The sequence below is a fragment of the Simochromis diagramma genome, unplaced genomic scaffold, assembly GCF_900408965.1.
Source record: "Simochromis diagramma unplaced genomic scaffold, fSimDia1.1 OVJJ01000603.1, whole genome shotgun sequence".
NCBI classification, from domain to species: domain Eukaryota; kingdom Metazoa; phylum Chordata; class Actinopteri; order Cichliformes; family Cichlidae; genus Simochromis; species Simochromis diagramma.
In genome coordinates this window covers 26,008,277-26,026,261 of record NW_024387414.1, presented here as the reverse complement: position 1 = coordinate 26,026,261, position 17,985 = coordinate 26,008,277, and the positions used below count along the sequence as shown (strand labels likewise).

Genomic DNA, 17,985 nt, shown 5'->3' with positions numbered 1-17,985 from the left:
GTTTCACGCTTCATCACACCGCTGTCTTCGCTGCCAGAATATACTGAAGAAACTGAAGGAATGTTGCCTGTTGGAAGGTTTCCTTCTGGGGCAGGATATACAAAGCACCAAAAATTATTAGATTTAGTATTGAATTGTAAACCTGATGGGTATTTTATTGCAAAAACCTGGCAATTGATATAAAAATAATTTTACAATCAAAGTGCTCCAGAGGCACTGATTTCTTTCTGCTGCCTTTTTTCACTAAATAATTGCTGAGCTGACTAGATTTAAGGCAAAAAGGCCTTCAGCTTATTGTAAACACACAAGACACTCATTCACCTGCTGTGCACCCCATTAAAGTAGCGCTGCTCTCCTCCTCCTTTGTTTAAAGGGACATTAACTCTGATGCAGAGCTCTCTGGAGTCTATTCTGTCTTTTGCTCTTGAGATGCACTGTACCCTCAGTTGAAATAGCCCTAACAGTGTCGGTGGGGCGGAGTGCAGATGGTGCACATTGTTTTTGCAGTGTCCATTGCGTGCTTGTAACAACACATGTAGGCTGGTGCTTTTTGATTTTTATAGGCAAGTTCAAATCAGCGACTGACTGATCCCGTCAAAGTCTTACTTGATTGTAACAGAGCTGTAGTAATCCAAACCATTCGACCGTTCGACCGTGACATGCAAATAGAATTTGTAGCTAAGTTTCAAAAACATGGAGTGAGCCAGTCACTATTGGTTAGCTCCACCGTAACACCCCCACCCCAGAGAAATTCAAGTCTAAGTTGTGGAAACTTTGATATGTCAAAACTGCCTTTTCTTCCTAAAGGTCAAGATGAATATACCCAAATATTAAAGTAATTTTTTCCATTCTGATTCTCCTATCGAGTTGATCTAATTTTGCATGTCAGAGAAGGACACTTTGGCACAACCTTTGCTGGAACACTTGACAGTGGTTTTATGCCTCATATTATTTTGCTTTGAGGTGATAAGGTTGATTCAAGATAGACGGTATTACTCCAGGTGCTTACCAGTTCGGTTTCATAAAAACAGCGTTTGAAAACAGTCATTGAAACATACCTCTAAGACTGCCTGTTGGACACTTTAGGAGAGTAGAAAATGATTCAGTGGAAACTATGAAAGGACACACCCTAATAAAGTCATTGATGACAGTGGAGCATGTTTGCATGGTTCTAATAGAAGTGACACAAGTGAAACATTCCTGCGTGACGTTCACGAGAACCCGTGCCATTTATCATACCTGTTGCACCTGCCTAATGACATTCCTCCACAGACTGCCTGTATTACTGTGTGGATTGCAACAAGAACAGCTGCTTATAGTTGTGAAATATTGTTCTAGATATTTCTGCTTCAACAAAGTCAGGAAGGTTGAAGAGCTGCAAGGCTGCCTTTCTACCTTAAGTGGCAACGATCTGTGTACAAGAAACCAATTTCTGCTTAACGTGTAGGGAAGAATAATCAGTCACATAAAGTTAAGAGAGATTTTGTGTTACCTTTTTGACTGGTTACCTAACAATATTGCGTCACATCACTCATTACCTACTATCAGGCATCTTGGGTGCGTAGGAAAATGGCAAGCCCTAGAAATACCTGCTAATCGCTAGAAAGAATTTTCTCTGTACACATGTGTTGTCTTAAACAGTTTCTGTTTAATGATACGATGCATTTGCAAATAAATTTATTTATTTATTTACCAGTAATATTGGATGAGGTGAAATGGGTTTTGTGCAGAATGCACTTTCAAGATGGAAAAGGGTGCATTAGATGTACTAAATCCTCTCTAAATGTAAATGACATCATGACATGCTGGAGATTAAATTGCAATCTCCAGTTCTCCATTTAAATCAGTATTGAGTGTATGTAAGTATAAACATTTTAAAATCTTTCCTTTTATAATGTCCTCCTAAAGAAAGCAGTTGAAACGCCAGCGTTAGTACGCAAGAAGAAAAAACCTGCTCAGGTTTCAGTGATACAAGCAGCTGAAAAGTTATGGCTACATGTAGTTATGCTTATAATTTAAATACCACCAGTGAAATATCTGACATCCACCAGAACTGATTAGGTCTGAATTTTGAGAATTAACCAGTTGAAAGTGTTTCCAGGGATGTGGTCATAAAACCATCAGTGTAACTTTGTACTAAACATTGGGGGGGTCAATATCTCTGTCTAAATAAATAAATAAATAAATCTGGGTAAATTCCCAGATGATTAAACATGCAACTATTTTGCTGGTAATACCTGAAATGAGTAAAGAAAATCAACAGCCTATTTATGCAAGATAATTCATAATTTTATTGGGGGGGTTATATTGGTTGGGTCTGATTATTGAGGGGGGTTATAACCCCTCTAACCCCCCTGGAAATTACGCCCCTGCGTGAAACCCAAATAATTTACTTTTATTAGGAGTAGAGCTTCTTTTAATGGTCCTTACAGTGGTAATTAAAATATGCACAAAGGGAAACGTGATTTCTAAAATAATTCAATAACAATATTAGTTTTCTTCAGACGGGAAGTTGCTGTCGGTCTATTTAAACTTTTTTCCCCCTCTCTGTATTTGCATATTTTCTAAGAGTACACTGGGCCGCATGTCTTTGTGTTTCTTACAAACTCCCTTTAATGTTTCTGTTGGCGTGCAGTCATCCTTATTCAGCGTTTCGTGTCTCTGTGTGTATGTTTGTCTGTGATTCCAGTATAGTTTGTGTGCCAAGCCCCAGCTCGTGTCGCTCACTAATCCCTCATGCAACAGTGACATCAGTGGTCCTGTTTTAGCAGGCGAAGAAGACGGAGGGGGGTCCGGTGATTATCTAATGCTCTCCCAGCTATCTGAGGAGCCCAGGAGAACCACTTCTGATATTTTTACTAACATATAAGCTGTTTTGGAGGGCTAGAGTCAGGCAGAGTTACAGACGGAGCAGGAGTGCAATTTTTTTTTTATAAATTCTAATCCACTCTTTAGGCCATGGGGCCGGTGTGGTAATTAAGATTGCACTGTTGGGTATGGATCTGGCACGAAAGTTACTGTACACTAATGATTCCCGATTCTTATTTGTGGTGCCTGTTGTTTGGACTTGTCATGTATTTGGCTGGACTCAGAAGGAGGAGGGGCTGACTGCTATGGAAAGGTTCCCGATAAGATTACAGCACGCTGTAGTGTCGCTGGACCGGGTAGCGTCCAACTTAGACTGTCCTTCTGCTTCACTGGCCTTTGGCTTTACCTGGACTGAGAAGGAGGAATAAAAATAACACACACCTGATCAATAGTCGCACATGGTTCACAGTAAAGATAACACACTGATGACAGGTGCTGTAAGTAGAGGATTTACAGTTGATAAATGATAGTGGGGGTGAAAGGAAGAACGTGTAATAAAATTGAGGGGTTATTGAGAGTAGATGTGAACATAAGGGAAGGTAAAACAGGCCTGCGGTGTAGTTGTACTAGTGTTGAAGTAGGCCACTGGAAGAAGGGGAGGTTTTGGTTGCCCCAGAGCCCTGGATAGCTTAGGATTGACCAGGTCTTACAGGGATTTCATGGTAATCTGGATAAGGACAGAAATACCTTGAAGGTGAACGCTGGAGAAAGTGCTCAGCTTCTTGTGGGTCTGTCTTTAATTAATTGTCACGCACTGGTGGTAGATATACAAAAACACAATATTTAACATGTTTGGAAAAAATTAACAGGAGTTGTGCAGTTTGAAAGAAGCAGTTATTTATGAGGCAGGGAAGGTGTAATCAAATATGCCATTGTGTGAGATATGGAGTTTTACAACCTGAAATATTTCAAGTACTCTCAAGTTTTGTTTTGTTTTTTAAAAAAAAATTATTATTATTATTATTTTTAAATATCTCCTATATAAATAAATGACCACGTTCACTCTTTGATCTTATACACTTTCTCCTCTTTAGTTTGTCGATGCTGCCTTTAAAGATCAGAACTTTAAAGTTGGATTGTGCTTGTGGTTCTGTAGGATCCTAAAAAAAACAGATGGTGTGTGGTTATAGTGTGCCCATATGGAAAAGAAATAGTAAAAACTTATATGTGATTACTCATGAAAGTGGCCAATTTCTCATTACTTTCATACATTGTTTTAGTATCCAAAACATACAAGTTTCATTATATAATTTTTCAAGGGGATCTTATATCTGTTTTCACTCTTATATGCTTTTCATACAAGTTTCACACAAGACAGATACAAACTTTATAAGATTTATATATATATCTTTTCCATATGGGTGAGCACACTTTGAACGTTTATTCGGGCGATTTGAAATGATGGAACATGATTGGAAAATGGGCATATTTAGAAAAATCCAGCCACAGGAAATGCATAAAAGTCGACCTGTGTCGATGTGATCTGTCTTTGCTGGCATGCAGTAGTATAGTAAACATCCATGAGAAGTGTTTCTCTCCAAGTTTCATGAATGCGACTCTTTTTTTGCTCCTCATACAACCCTCATCACTTGGCCTGGCGGAATGAGCTGCTGCTCAGCCAAGCCTCAGTTACTCTCCTTGGCGCTGTGTTGCACAGATCACATACAAACTTGGGCTGTGATGGATACAGCGAATGCATGCATGGAGGCAGTCCTGGGCACGTCGTGAAATGAGGGAATGCAGCATTCACTCTGACTTTGCAAAGACACTGTAAATGACAGACATCGCACTGGACCAGCAGGTCACACAACCCCGGTGGGTTCTGGGAAATCTGAAGCATTGCTTGCTAACACCAGTTAGAAACAGGGACAGGTCACCAAGGATGCAGTAACCTATCAGTTTTCTGCAAACTCTGTATTTTTAAACCACAGACGTCACTCAAAGGCGTATGGGACTGAATTCCAGGACAAGTTCAGTCTCTTGTGTGTTTCTCAGTGTCTTCCCTTTGTGTGCGTGTCTGTGTGCACATTCCCGTATGCTTGAGTTTCCGCACTATCTGGTGAGGTAGGAGAGATGTCACTGCAGACAGAATAAAGGTCAGGGTGTATTCTGAAAGCACCCGCTCGAAAAACAATGAATGTGTGTGCGTGTGTGATTAGAAGTTTCAGGTTTTTTGGACAGCACGTGTAAGCAGTAATTCACAACACTGCAGGAAAAGCATTTCAGGTTTCAGGTTTTTAAAACTTGACGTCAAGCAGCATTTTCAGAATTTATTTAGACCACAGTCTTTAAATTCATGCCATCATGAATTCCCTCCACAGAGCAAATACTTACCTTTACTTACTGTAAATGTACCAAAGAAATTATCTAGCTGCTGCTAGCTTCCTTAGCTAACAATACAGATCAGGAAGAAAAGCTATTCTCACTCTCTCCTGTCAAATTATTCAACTGAATAATTTCACCACTTTTTAATAAGATGGTAGCAACGGGGGAAATACTGAAGTGGACAAGGGTACAAAATTTCGAGTATTTGAAGGGGTGTGAAAAAATCTGTTTTTGTATTGTGATTGCTGCATAACAGAAGTGATGCTCTGACAGATATGATGCTAGATGGCAAATTATTGACATAAAATATGGGAAGAGTGGCCCTAATATGTAGGAGGTGTGCACGAGGAATGTCATAACACCAGAAATGTAGTCGTTTGTATCAATATCATTAGAACTACATGACTGTCCCTCCCAATACTAAGGGATTTATCTCACGTACTTAAACATAAAATACTTTATTATACATTCCATTATTATTTTACTCCTTTATTATTAAATAGTATTACGATGGACAGGATTAGATCATTTTAAACTGGGGGGGGGGTCATTTCAAACATGTAAATCTAAAAAATAATAACATTTATGGGAAAGTCATTTTAAGTAAATGAAAAAATTACTAGAATGGTGGTCGCAGACCGTTTATTTAAAATGTTAACATATTTTGTTGACAGGATGCAGACTAAATTGTGAGGATGCTTGCTGGGTAACCTATTGATGCTCCTTTGAGATATAACGTTAGCTACATGATGTGAGTTTAAGTACTTGTATAACATTAACAGCTGCTAGATTCTGAACTTACAGAAAATAGTTGATTTCACAACAGCAGTGTCAGCTGTCTCAAACAAAATGGTAACATTTAGGAAGGATAATACTGTGATGTCAAACTGAAACTCCTTCACCTCTTTGAACAGGTCTGGATGCCGGTCTTTCAGGTGTGTCGCTGAATTAGAAACATTCCTGCTATTATGCTTTCCTGAAAAGCAGTTGACAGGAGTTGCAGCAGTTGTTTTTCCTTTGCTTGTGGTTATTTAGCATGTAAGGATAGATTAGACCACTTGTAAGCTTAAGCTGCACCCTGAATATCCAGAAGAGTTGCAACCTTGGCTCATATGCTTCCTGTTATACTATACGCTGTTATCATAATTGTCGACTCTGACAGTGATGTGGTGACCAGAGCTGTGGATTACTGTTGATTAGACTTGTAGTCAAGACCGCCTAAACCAAGACCAAGACAATACCAAGACCAGAGGGTATCGAGAACAAGACAAGACCAAGACCAAAGTCGAGATGAGACCGAGACAAAAAAAGTCTTTAAACTGCAGCCAGATGCTGCTTCGTTTGCAGATGTCAGGCATATTTATGTGTTTTTGCGATGGACTCACACAGCCCTCCTCTCCGCTGTCTACTGTCTCACTCACTTACTGAGAGGACAGACGCACGCTCCACTTGACTGTTGCGTCTCTTACCCTCTCTGTTTTTCACATAATGATATTATCCTATATCCTCGCATGTGATTGGCCACAATATGGAGGGATTGGAGCATAGCTGAGCCACTATGTGAGAGCTGAGCAGCGAAAGGAAATTAAGTGAGGAGCCGGCTCTCGCTCAATGGGAGTCGACTCTTCTGATTCACTACCAAGCACTCTCTAAGCACAGCTCTTAGAGCTGATGCTTTTGCGCAGGACACATTATGAAACGTTACTTTGTGTGTCATACTGTTGGCTCCAAATCTCCCGACCACTATGTCGATCTGAGACAGCGAGACCAAGACAAGACCGAGGGATCCGAGACCAAGACAAGACCAAGACCACGTAAAAGTGGTCTCGAGACATCCAACTCTACTGTCGATATTTGGTGACTTGTAGCAATCACGATTCAATAACCGTTGGTGAGGAAAGGCAGTATTCTCTGAGAGAGAATCATTTGAGGGTTTCTCTGGGGTCCTGACCCAAGACACCGGCAGCTTCATTTGGGTTCTGTGGATCAGGCCTATCCCTTGAGTACTTAAAGATCTTGAGAGTTTGGAGGCTGGGTAAAAGTTGTAGTTGCTAAGTTGTCTTTAGCTCGTCTGGCCAAAAAAGACAGTGAAGTCATACCTGCCCACAATTCACAAGAACAGCTAATCTCCCTGTTGTATTGATCATCTAATGAGTCATCACCCAAATTCTGCAAAATTGTGGTTTTGCAGTCTGTGAATTGTGATAGATTGTGAGGCAAATAAGCTGCTACGTCACTGAAGCTCTGGTTTAATGTGGTGCAGATCACTGAGCAGCCACTGGGAAGGCCACTGAGATGGCGGGTGCGCTTGGCCTGCAGTAACATTTAGGTTCATGTCAAAGTAACATCCATATCAACCCAAGGGTCCAAGATTTCCCAGCAGAACTTTGCATTTTAATGAGAATATCAATGTAATTTACTTGGTCCACCAGTGTTTTTAACATCATGCTGTGTTTTTAATTTACATATCTACTCTAAGGGTACAATTCTGTTGTGAGCTTAACCACAAGCTTCTGTAATTTCTCTTTTTCTCATTTTTTTATAATCTTGAATGTAATGGTATTCAAACAGTGACCTCATTTCCAGAGCCTTAAGTGATATCTAGTTTTTAAGATTTATGGGGTCCTTAGGAACTTTTTTGTAAAGCTCTTTGTGAGTTGCACATAATTTCACAAAGATATCTTCACTATTTTGGATAGTTGGAGACAATCTCTTATCACTTAATATGAGATTTTGATTATTTTAGGAAAATAAGATGGTGTAATTAAGATTTTTAAACAGTTTGCAGTTGAAAGAACTACATTAATCTGTTTATGATAACCTATTAAAGTAATGAATTTTTTTTTTTTTTTTTAATGGAAAGATGTTTAATAGTTACCCGTTTGTCCAAGTGGCATGGTTTGACTTGCATTATGTCTCACTGTGATGTAAATGTGAACCCTTTTTTTTTTTTTTTTCTCTGTTTTTCTTTATTTTCCTGCAAACAGATTTATTCTTAAAATTCACCAAGAGCCAATTAATGAATACTAATTATTAGTTGGAGGATGACCTTAAATTGGTTTCCATTCAAAGGTAGGAATAGTGAGAACTATCATAAGTTTCGTAGCCAGGCTAGAGAAGAATAAAAAAAGAGAGATAAAAAATAAATCAGTTAATGTAAAATTTATATTCATTCACTGTGGCAGCTTATTCTGCCCTGTCATGAACACATAACTGAACAATTTGCATAGTAAATGCAAGATGCTTGCACTGTTAATCTCAACATTGCATGTGAGTCACACCGTCATATATCTAAAGAATGGAAAGAAAATTAGTTGAATGTGATTATTCATTTCATGTAGTGTGTGTGTGTGTGTGTGTGTGTGTGTGTGTGTGTGTGTGTGTGTGTGTGTGTGTGTGTGTGTGTGTGTACGTACTTTGCTGGACATAGTTTTTGTTTCAGGCAATTGGTCTTTCCTCCGTGTGTGTTCTGCCAGACTGAGAAAGAGACAGAGAGAAAGCATGGATGTTCTGGGACAAACCGATCCACAGTGGCCTAGTTTCCCTCACTCATGCCAGCGACTCAACTAAAGTCTTCTGCCTGGCTGACTGTGGGGTTGGTCACTGTGGATAAAACATGTGGACAGAGCCAGAATACACATCAACGTAGTTATTTTTCAGAAAGGATGGACTGTAATTACATTAGCACATTAATTGCATTTGTGATTTTATTATTTGTCCTTTTTTATCTTATTCAGTAGTTATTTTATTACTTTTTGAGCATAATAAGGCAATGAAGGACCTGATGGATGAATTGAAAAATTCATTTGTCTTTTATTTGAGATGTAATGTCGGATTAAGCTAGACTGATTTCCAAAATGCTTTTAACACACGATTTTATCCTAGAGTGCAAAGGGATGGATCCATGTGCCATAAATAAGGCAACAAAAGAATTCACACTGTGGACAGTTTTTATCTGTTAACCTCTGCATGTACAAAAAGTATTTGCCTCCTTCTTAATTTCTATGAAATATGTCACACTCAACTGTTTCAGATCATACAACAATTTTTTTTTTTAGACAATGATAACCTGAGTAAATATAAATATAAAATGCATTTATAAATTTTGATTTCATTTATTATTGGGGGGGGGGTAACCAAATTCCCCTGGGCTTACGTGAAAAGTAATCGTGCCCATGAATCATGAATTAACTGATTAACCTCTAAGAGCTCATCGACTCAAAACGACATCTAAAGAACTTCAAAAGCATACCAGCAAACCCACCTCTGAATGTCTCCATAAAAACAATTCTGCAAAGAAGAGTTGGACAAAATTCCTCCAACGTGATGTGAAAGACTCACTGCCAGTTATCGCAAACGCTTGACTGCAGTTCTTTCTGCCAAGGGCAGAACCACCAGTTATCAGGTTTTGGGGGGTAGTTACTTTTTCACACAGGGCCAGGTAGGTTTGGATAAATTTGAAAACATCACTTAAAAATGCGTTTTGCATTTACCTGGATTATATTTGTCTAATATTAAAATTTGTTTGCTCTGAAATTTTTAAGTGTGACAAATGTGCAAAACACCAAAAAATTGGGACGGGAGCAATTTTTTTTTTTTTTTTTTTTTTTTTCCACTGCACTGTAGATGAAGACGCTATGTTTTCAGAAAAATTAAAGAAAGAGTGGAAGTTATAATATCATACCAGTACTGAAGGCTTTTGACGAATTTTGAAGATTATATATCATAATTTTCTTTTTTTTTTTTTTTTTTTTTTCTCCACCACTGTGTGTTTCCCAGTTTTCTGAAGTCGTATAGGTGCAGCTTGTTGTGGAAGTTTATTGTTTATGGCTGTGGTTGTGTATTCGGGTTTGTTGTTGTGAGAAAAGCATTGATGAGTCATCTGACACTTTTCTGATCTGTCGTTTGTAGTTTGTTAACAAGGCGCCAATTTGGCTACGAACACTCACGCTGTACTCCCCGAGCTGCAGTGAAACTGTAAAAAAGTGCAACACAAGACCGTTTGTCTTCAAAGTAAAGGTTTTTACTTTACAATGTTTTGGGTGCAGCAGAACTTTTACTTTGAAAGCATTTCTCTAATTTTGTACGCTCATAAACAATCAAAAGGAGGTTTTTGGTCCAGTACCCTTTTTGCAACTGATTTCAGCTATCAAGCACTCATCAAACAGCTGGAGATTACACGTTTGCGGTTGCTGACCGGTATTTAGACCTGTGTGACTGATAGGCCTCAGATGTCTTATCAGTGGGAACTATATGGATGGATACTGTTAAAGTACACGAATAAGTAAAGCTATTAATTTGCCTAACATGTCAGTCTCAAGAAAGTCTTTGAAATAGTCACAAAATAAGTGAATTTGTGTTCATGGACACCAATTACACTGAGCCAAACACTGAAGGCATTAGGTGAATTTCTCATAAAATTTTATATGACAGCTTGTGAAATAGTGATGAAGCTGTATCTATTCATTACTGAAAAATAATACGAATTGTACCACTTTTATTTTGACAGCATAACAAAGTGTGGAGCAGGAGACAGGATGTGGTGATAAATCGCTCATTATTTATTTAAGAGACCCTAGTTACCTTAGATTGGTCGACCACCATTCTTAATAAAAGATATGCTGCTGGAATAAGATAAACTAATGTGTTTTACGTCCTTTTCCTTAAGACCAGGCTGGTTGTTATTACATATTTTGTGCATTGGTACTTTACTTAAAGAAATTTCGATTTAGTTCAGCTGAATTTGTTAAAGGTTTTAAATATCGGCTTGGTAGCTGATTCATCTCTGCTGGATATGGTCACAAGTTTGAAACTCCTCTGTTACTCTTGGTTTCGGGGCAGATCTATAGGCAGTGGCCACACATGAAAGTGAATTATTCTCTTTGAGGTAACACACCCAGCATGGGCAGCTAGCAATACTATCTGAGTGGCTCAGCATGTGGTGAGGTTGATGTGTCAGGCGGTGCCATTTAGCCCATCACTTAGCTGAGTGTCTGTCAGGGTTGGTGTGTCCGACTGTGTGTCTGTCTGGTACATAGTGTGCATCCACACCTGTGGCTGGGACTGCTGCCCTTAATCAGTCCTAATCAAGTACATTGATTCATCTCCATTTGATTCACACTTTTAGACAGGAACATGCACGTACACATACACAAACACACGCATGACACCCCACCACTGGTTGTGAGGCCCAACACTTCTAAGGAAGAAATCTGATCTCATCCTATGTTACTGTGCCATCAGCTAGGCATATCATATTCTACTTAACCACATGTAGAGAAGTTTTTAAAAGGAATAAACTCCTGAACTGATGAAGTGGTTTGAGGGAGCGGTGAAACGAAGAGAGAGTGTTAGCTGCACGTTAGCTGGAGAGGGCTTGTCAAAGCGAGGGATCTGGAGAATATGGAGTAGCCGTTTTTCTAAGAAGTATGAGCAGGGCAGGCATCCCAAGATTCCCTGCATCCTGGTCCCAGCTCTGGGGTGGAGGAAGCTGTTTACTCTTTCTACAGTATCTCTCACTGCTGACGTCGGCGCACCGAACAATGTCATCCAATTTCCTGTTTTTCACTTTAGTGGAAAGCCACTCTCCCAGTGTGTATGGTCTAGTCTGTGAGTGTGTGTGTGTGTGTGTGTGTGTCTCAGACAGAAGAGCTGGTGGTCTGGAGGAGAGGAGGAGGAGATCTATAGGGCCGGATACACTGGAAGCAGGATATAGGGTCAGAAGCAGCCCCACTACGTAAATACATTAGGTGTATCAAAAGAAAGTGGCAGCGGGACTTGCCTTGTGAAATAGCTAGATTCTTGTAATATTTCAAGATCACAATCATGAGAGGCTCCATGCCAGGCTTCATGCTATGCTCTGGTAGGCACTCGGTGAGATAAGTTGGTGAGCTATTAGGAACTACTGGCCAATAGGGTTAGCCATGTGTTACATGTTATGAGACAGATGGTTTATCTAATCATGTGATGGATATTCTGTTTTATACCCATCATGACCACCTACAGGTTCTTTTTTTTAGCTCTGGTAAAACAACAGCATACTGTGGTTTCACTTTGTAGTCCATTAAATGCTATTAAATCAGGAAATGTGTAGGTTTTCACATTAAAAGAATCAGTAAATATGTGTGACTGTGAAAATTGTTTGCTCATTGGCTAACAACTTATAGCATGGATGATCCTCATTTTTAGTGCGACCAAGATTGTCAAAATAAGTATGATTTTATTTATTTTACCTTTAACCAAGAACCTGAGCCCATAAACTCATCAGGAAATGTTTGGCACAAGTTGAGACAGAAAGCCAGTTTTCCGTAGATTTCTTTTAGCAACCACAGCTACAGCCATCTGGTGGTCTTCAGATAAAATATAGGTTTTAAGGCACTTATGCGTTTCTCTTTATGCTATGGTATAATTTTTCAGACCCTACTTTTATATACCTATGACATCAAAGCTTCAAAACAGGATTTCAGGTGCCAGTGGGTGAAATCATGGTAGCTGAGTAGCTGTCTATGGTTGACAGCTGAACGGTTATTAAAAACAACTCACAGTAGGTGCTTGCGTATACACTGATCTGAAGTCAGTTTGAAAGGATTTGGGTATAAATGGTCACAGTGGTGGGGTGGTTTTTGAAAATGTGTTTTATTCATTGTATATTTTTCTTGAAATGTAGGTTTACCCATAGATTAAAACAAAGAAAAAATCAGGGGTACTGCAGACTGTCTTAAATACTTCTCTAGATGACTGCAGATGCCTAGTAGCTGTCATGTTTGGTCATATTGGCCCAAACGAACAAAAAGGTGTGATATCACACGATATAACTTTCTTTGAAGTGGCCAGCCTGCAAAATGGCCTCTCAGTGAATGAAAAAACAGACGCAGTTCTGTGAATTTTAGTGAAAAAAAATTTTTAGGAACTTGTCAAAGTGGGTTAGAGGGCCTGAAGACTCCAAGTTCACCATGTGCCAACTGGTGTGCTATAATTTGATTTTGCTCATGCTCGTATATCGACATAATGTGACCCGGGCTGAGTGTATCAGATTTTGGCCATGATGTTACTGATCTACATTAATTCAGCATCTGTACTGAGCTGCTTTAGTCACTGTGTGCTGCTGACTCAGTGTTTGGTACCACTGCGTGCCTGGCTGAAAAATTACTCCAATAACTTTACAGATTGCCATACATACTGAAAATATTGAGGGATAAGATTTGATCATGGTGCTTAAAACTAAAATAACGGCTTATTTATGTGTTTATTTAGTTGTGGTTTATACTTCAATAAAGCACAAATCGTGACAGCTTTCAAGGATGGTTAAAGAATAGGTAAACCCATTACCTATTCTTTAATATAACATCCCTTATTTAATGCTTACCCAGTGTAAATCCTAAATAGAATTTTCTCAGATTACTGCAAAATAATTACTTATTGGTAATTAAAATAACCCCCCAGCTTTTTAAAAAATATTCTCTAACATTTGATTATAATGAAAACTTTTTTATATTAATAAACAATATTTATGTGAAAGAAACACTTGAACCATTCACTTAGGTTTTGTTTTTTTGTCTAATAACTGTGTCTCTGAATCAGTCAGCAGGAATTTGTATTAAGATTTGTAGAGAGATGACATGATAATATCATCATGAAGGCCCCGTGTACACATGCATGCGTGCGCGCACACACATGCAGGCACAGACTCTGACACAAACACAGATTTCCCAGTGTGACTGGTATAACGCGGCAGCATATAGGGCGGGACGTTGCTTACCTGGGCGCGCACACTGTGTCTGTACTGCCAGGCTGCCTGGCCTATATGCTCACTCACTTCCCCTGTTTTGTTTGCTCCTGGTTGAGGGCCAACATGATGTTTGCGGGATGTAAATGCTTGTCTGAATGATTCATTGCAGTGTGTGCGTTTGTGTGTGCGTTTGTGTACTGTACAGGAGAAGTATGTTGCCTGAAGAGGCTGGCAGACTGGTTCAGCTGTGTGTGTGTGTGTGTGTGTGTGTGTGTGTGTGTGTGTGTGTGTGTGTGTGTGTGTGTGTGAGAGACAAGGGCTGGCTCTGTGAGTTACACAATCTCAGCTGCAGTTGTATTTGTTGTATCATTGTCAGTTGAAGACAAGTCTCCCGGGATGGTGAGACTCTGGTGTGTTACTGCTTGTGCTACGCCTCAGCTAGCTGGATACTTTATAGCCAAATGCTACACACTGAATGAGTTGTATATAGTACTGTATGATTTATTGAAAGATAGCATATGAGGCAAAAATTTAGTTTGTACAATTCTAATGAGATTGAAAGTCAGCCTGAACTCTCTTAGGGAGCTTTCTTGTCATTTCTTTAAGTAGTTGTCAGGAATAGTTCTCCACACTTTCTGAAGGACATTCAAAGCTCTTCTTTGGATGTTGGCTGCCTTTTGTTCTCTTCTCTGTCAAGATGATCCCACACTGCTTCAATAATGTTGAGGTCCGCGCCCTGGGGAGGCCAATCCATGACTGACAGTGTTAAATTGTATTTTTCTATCCAGGTATACTTTTACTGTATTGGCAGTGTTTTAGGGATCAGTGTCATGCTGAAAAGTTAAAATGCTGCCAATCAAAAGCTTTCCATATACTATTGGGTGTTGGATCAAAATCTGAATGTTCTTCATTCATAATTCAGTCAGTTTTGACAAAATCTCCAACACCACTGACTGAAATGTGGCCTCAAACTATATTTACAGTGTACACTCATGTACTGTTATTCCTCTCTCCTGACCTTCTCTATACATGCTGATGTCAATTTGAACCAAAAATTTCTAATGTGGATTCATCACTCCACAAGAACTGTTGGCACTTATTTTCAGTTCTTGTATAATCTGGCATACCTGAGACTTTTCAGACTCCATGTTTCCCTTCCTTGAGAATTACTTCTTGACAGCCATCCCCCCACTGAGACCATTTCTGATGAGACTTGTCCAGTTTCCCAGTTTCCTCTTTTACAGCTACACTACACACCATGTTTTCAGCTAATCGCTCACTTGTTGTTGAAAAATTGTATTTTATGGCTGTCAAATTTTTTGACAGATTCAACTAAAGGAATGGGAACAAATTATGTATATTATTTCTAACCTACGGTAGGTTGCCTGTTGTGTGTAGACCCAGCACTGCTTTATTGATTGAGTTAGATGCCTTTTTAATGATTGAATAATTCATAGACCAGTGCTAAACTGCTTCAAAAACAAAAAAAACCATTCCCCTGAAAATGGTCAGGTACAAAGACTGGACTGGAAATAAGTGAAAAAGCTGCCAGTGTCCAAAGAAAAACTTTGAAAGACCTTCAGAAAGTCTGGCGAACTATTGCTCGAGACCACTTTAAAAAAATTACAAGAAAATCTGGCTTCTTAAAAACAAAATGTAAAGAAATGTGGGGTAATTTTTGCGCTGTACTGTGTACTTTACATGCATCTCTGTGTCATTTACCCAGCTGCAATCAAAACGAGAGAGAGAGTTTTGGTTCATTCTCATGGCAAAATGAAATGATTGAAGCAGAAGATGTTATTTGCTCTGGCATGAGGGCAAAGAAATCTAGCAACAAAATAAACTAGATGTTGTTGAGCTAAACCCTTCTAGAAGAGCATGTGTTTATGATGTTTCTATATGACTGTGCAAAAATGTAGCTGGACACTTCTTTATGTGTGCGCATACCACATCAGGCTATTTTGCTACCAGATCCTAGTTCATGTGAAAGATCAGATGATCACAGAGCATCACAGAGCTTGTAGCCTTTCTGGTCCCATACTTCTTGTTTGTGGTCAGCTACAACAAACAGCCTAGTGTCATGATGACGTCAGTTTGGCTACAACCCAGGGCTAATCAGCTTCCCCCCCCCCCTTGTTGTTTCATGGAGCTTTCAGAAGGCTTACAATTTAGCAAGAAGTGATTTACTGCAGCCCAGCACACTCTGAAATTCCTCTCTGTATTCCTCCTCACATGTGTAGATTGTTTACGGAGAAGAGGAATTCTAGAGGGATGGCGGTCCGCAAGGGGCTTGGTTGCTATGGTTACTAACCCCTGAGCTGGGTTCCATTTAGCAGGAAGGAAGCTAAATTATTTGCAGACAGAAATGAGAAAGCTCATGTAAGGAAAGTGTAATGAGTGAAAAACCTGTCAGTGTGATATTTGCCCTTTAAAAAAAAAAAAAAAAAAAAGGTTCTTTCAAGTCTCTTGTTTAGGAGAAATTGGATGACTAAATTTCAAACATTTGTTTTAATTGAGTTGGTGATGAGAGAAGTATGCAGATATGTAATACCAATTATGTAGAAACACAATACAAGATTATGCAATTTAAAAATTTGGAGTGCAAAAAGGTTTTGCACTCCAAATTTTGCAAATCTTTTTTTTTCTTTTAAAAAGTATCTTGATTATTAATTAAGAAAAATCAAAATTGGTTAAGATATAGTGTGAATGTTAAAGAGGGTTAGAGGTAGTGTTATATTTCTAGTTGAACAGAAGTAAAATGTAGCGTCAACTGAAAATATTACTTGAGAAAATACTTGTTTATATTTCACTGCTCTCTTTAATGAGATGTCAGATAAGTACATTTGAACATGTTGCCATATCTGTTATATTTAATAGCTCATACTTTAATACCTTTTAGAAATTTTGTTAGATTTCCTTATAAAAATTTTAAACTGATGAGAATGTGGTTCAGAAAAATGAGTTACTGTTGCTAAGCTCCTGATCTGTTGTTTTCATATGAAAAAGTATCAGTGAATGATATTTTTTTTTTTTTTTTTTATTCATGAGCCAAAATATAAGTGAAATCACCATTTAGGATCACTTGCAGTTTATTTATTTGTCTGTGAATCAATAAAAAAATAATATTTACATATAATATGTGATACATTCCTTTGGCATTACAGCAATTTTTTTTTTCTTGTTTAAATATGCATGGTCAACTTGTAGCAATGAATATAGTTATTTATGTCAGTGCTTTCCTGCAATATTAAGGCCAGAAGAAAAGATAAAGGTGCAACATTATGCTTAACTTTCTTATTTCTGGGAAATTACTGGGATCTATGGAACCATTTTAAACTGAACGAGTGAAATGCTTTTTTTCTGATATTCTTCTAATGCCTGTATTCTTTTTGTTATCTTTCAGACCACATTAACAGAGGTGCAATTCGGACCAATGAAGTTATTTAAAGACCCACTTCAGGTATCGTAAAACAATAACTAACATGACTGACGCTCCTGTGCTTGAGTTTTTGAAGGCCTTCCGCGAACAACACGAGTGCTCCAGGAAAATATTCATGTCCATTCATTAAGAAGCTTTTAGCTAAGTTGTAAAGCAAAACTTGGTGTGACTGTGAATATTTGGTGGAGTTGTTTTTTGCATTTTAGTATTTAAAAACTTTTGCTTGGAGTTTGGTGGAAATTCTTAAAGACCCCACAGCATGTCCCATGCAAAGATTCGAAAATAGGAGAGATGGGGATTAAAACTGTTAATGGGCGTATTGTGTGCAGTACACCCCTGGGTTGTCAAGGCAACAAGGCCAAACATTTGTGACGAAGAGCATACCATAATGAACAATGCACATTATGGAACAGCTGCACAGAGGGTCCATGGACCGGTTTCATCGCTGCAGACATTCTCAGATGTTCAGTGGGTCATTATACAGTTCGTGTGCGTTCCTTCGCCATATATCGCTGCTGTTGTATAAAACCTCAGAAACGTCAAGCTTTCAGCCATTTACGCAGTGTGGTGTGGTCTTTTTGTTTGTTTTTTGTTTCTTCAGGGGTTTTGACATTTATTTTATTGT

At 38.7% G+C, this 17,985-nt stretch overlaps 1 protein-coding gene across 1 annotated transcript in view; it reads left to right on the top strand.

The window, feature by feature from the left end:
- The window catches only part of pde8a (phosphodiesterase 8A), a 49,162-nt gene that overhangs the window by 8,567 nt on the left and 22,610 nt on the right, over positions 1–17,985 (top strand). Inside the window, exon 2 of the mRNA XM_040011419.1 lies at positions 17,325–17,381. Within this exon, the coding sequence (XP_039867353.1) occupies positions 17,325–17,381 (57 nt within the window). The remainder of the gene's footprint in view (positions 1–17,324; positions 17,382–17,985) is intronic.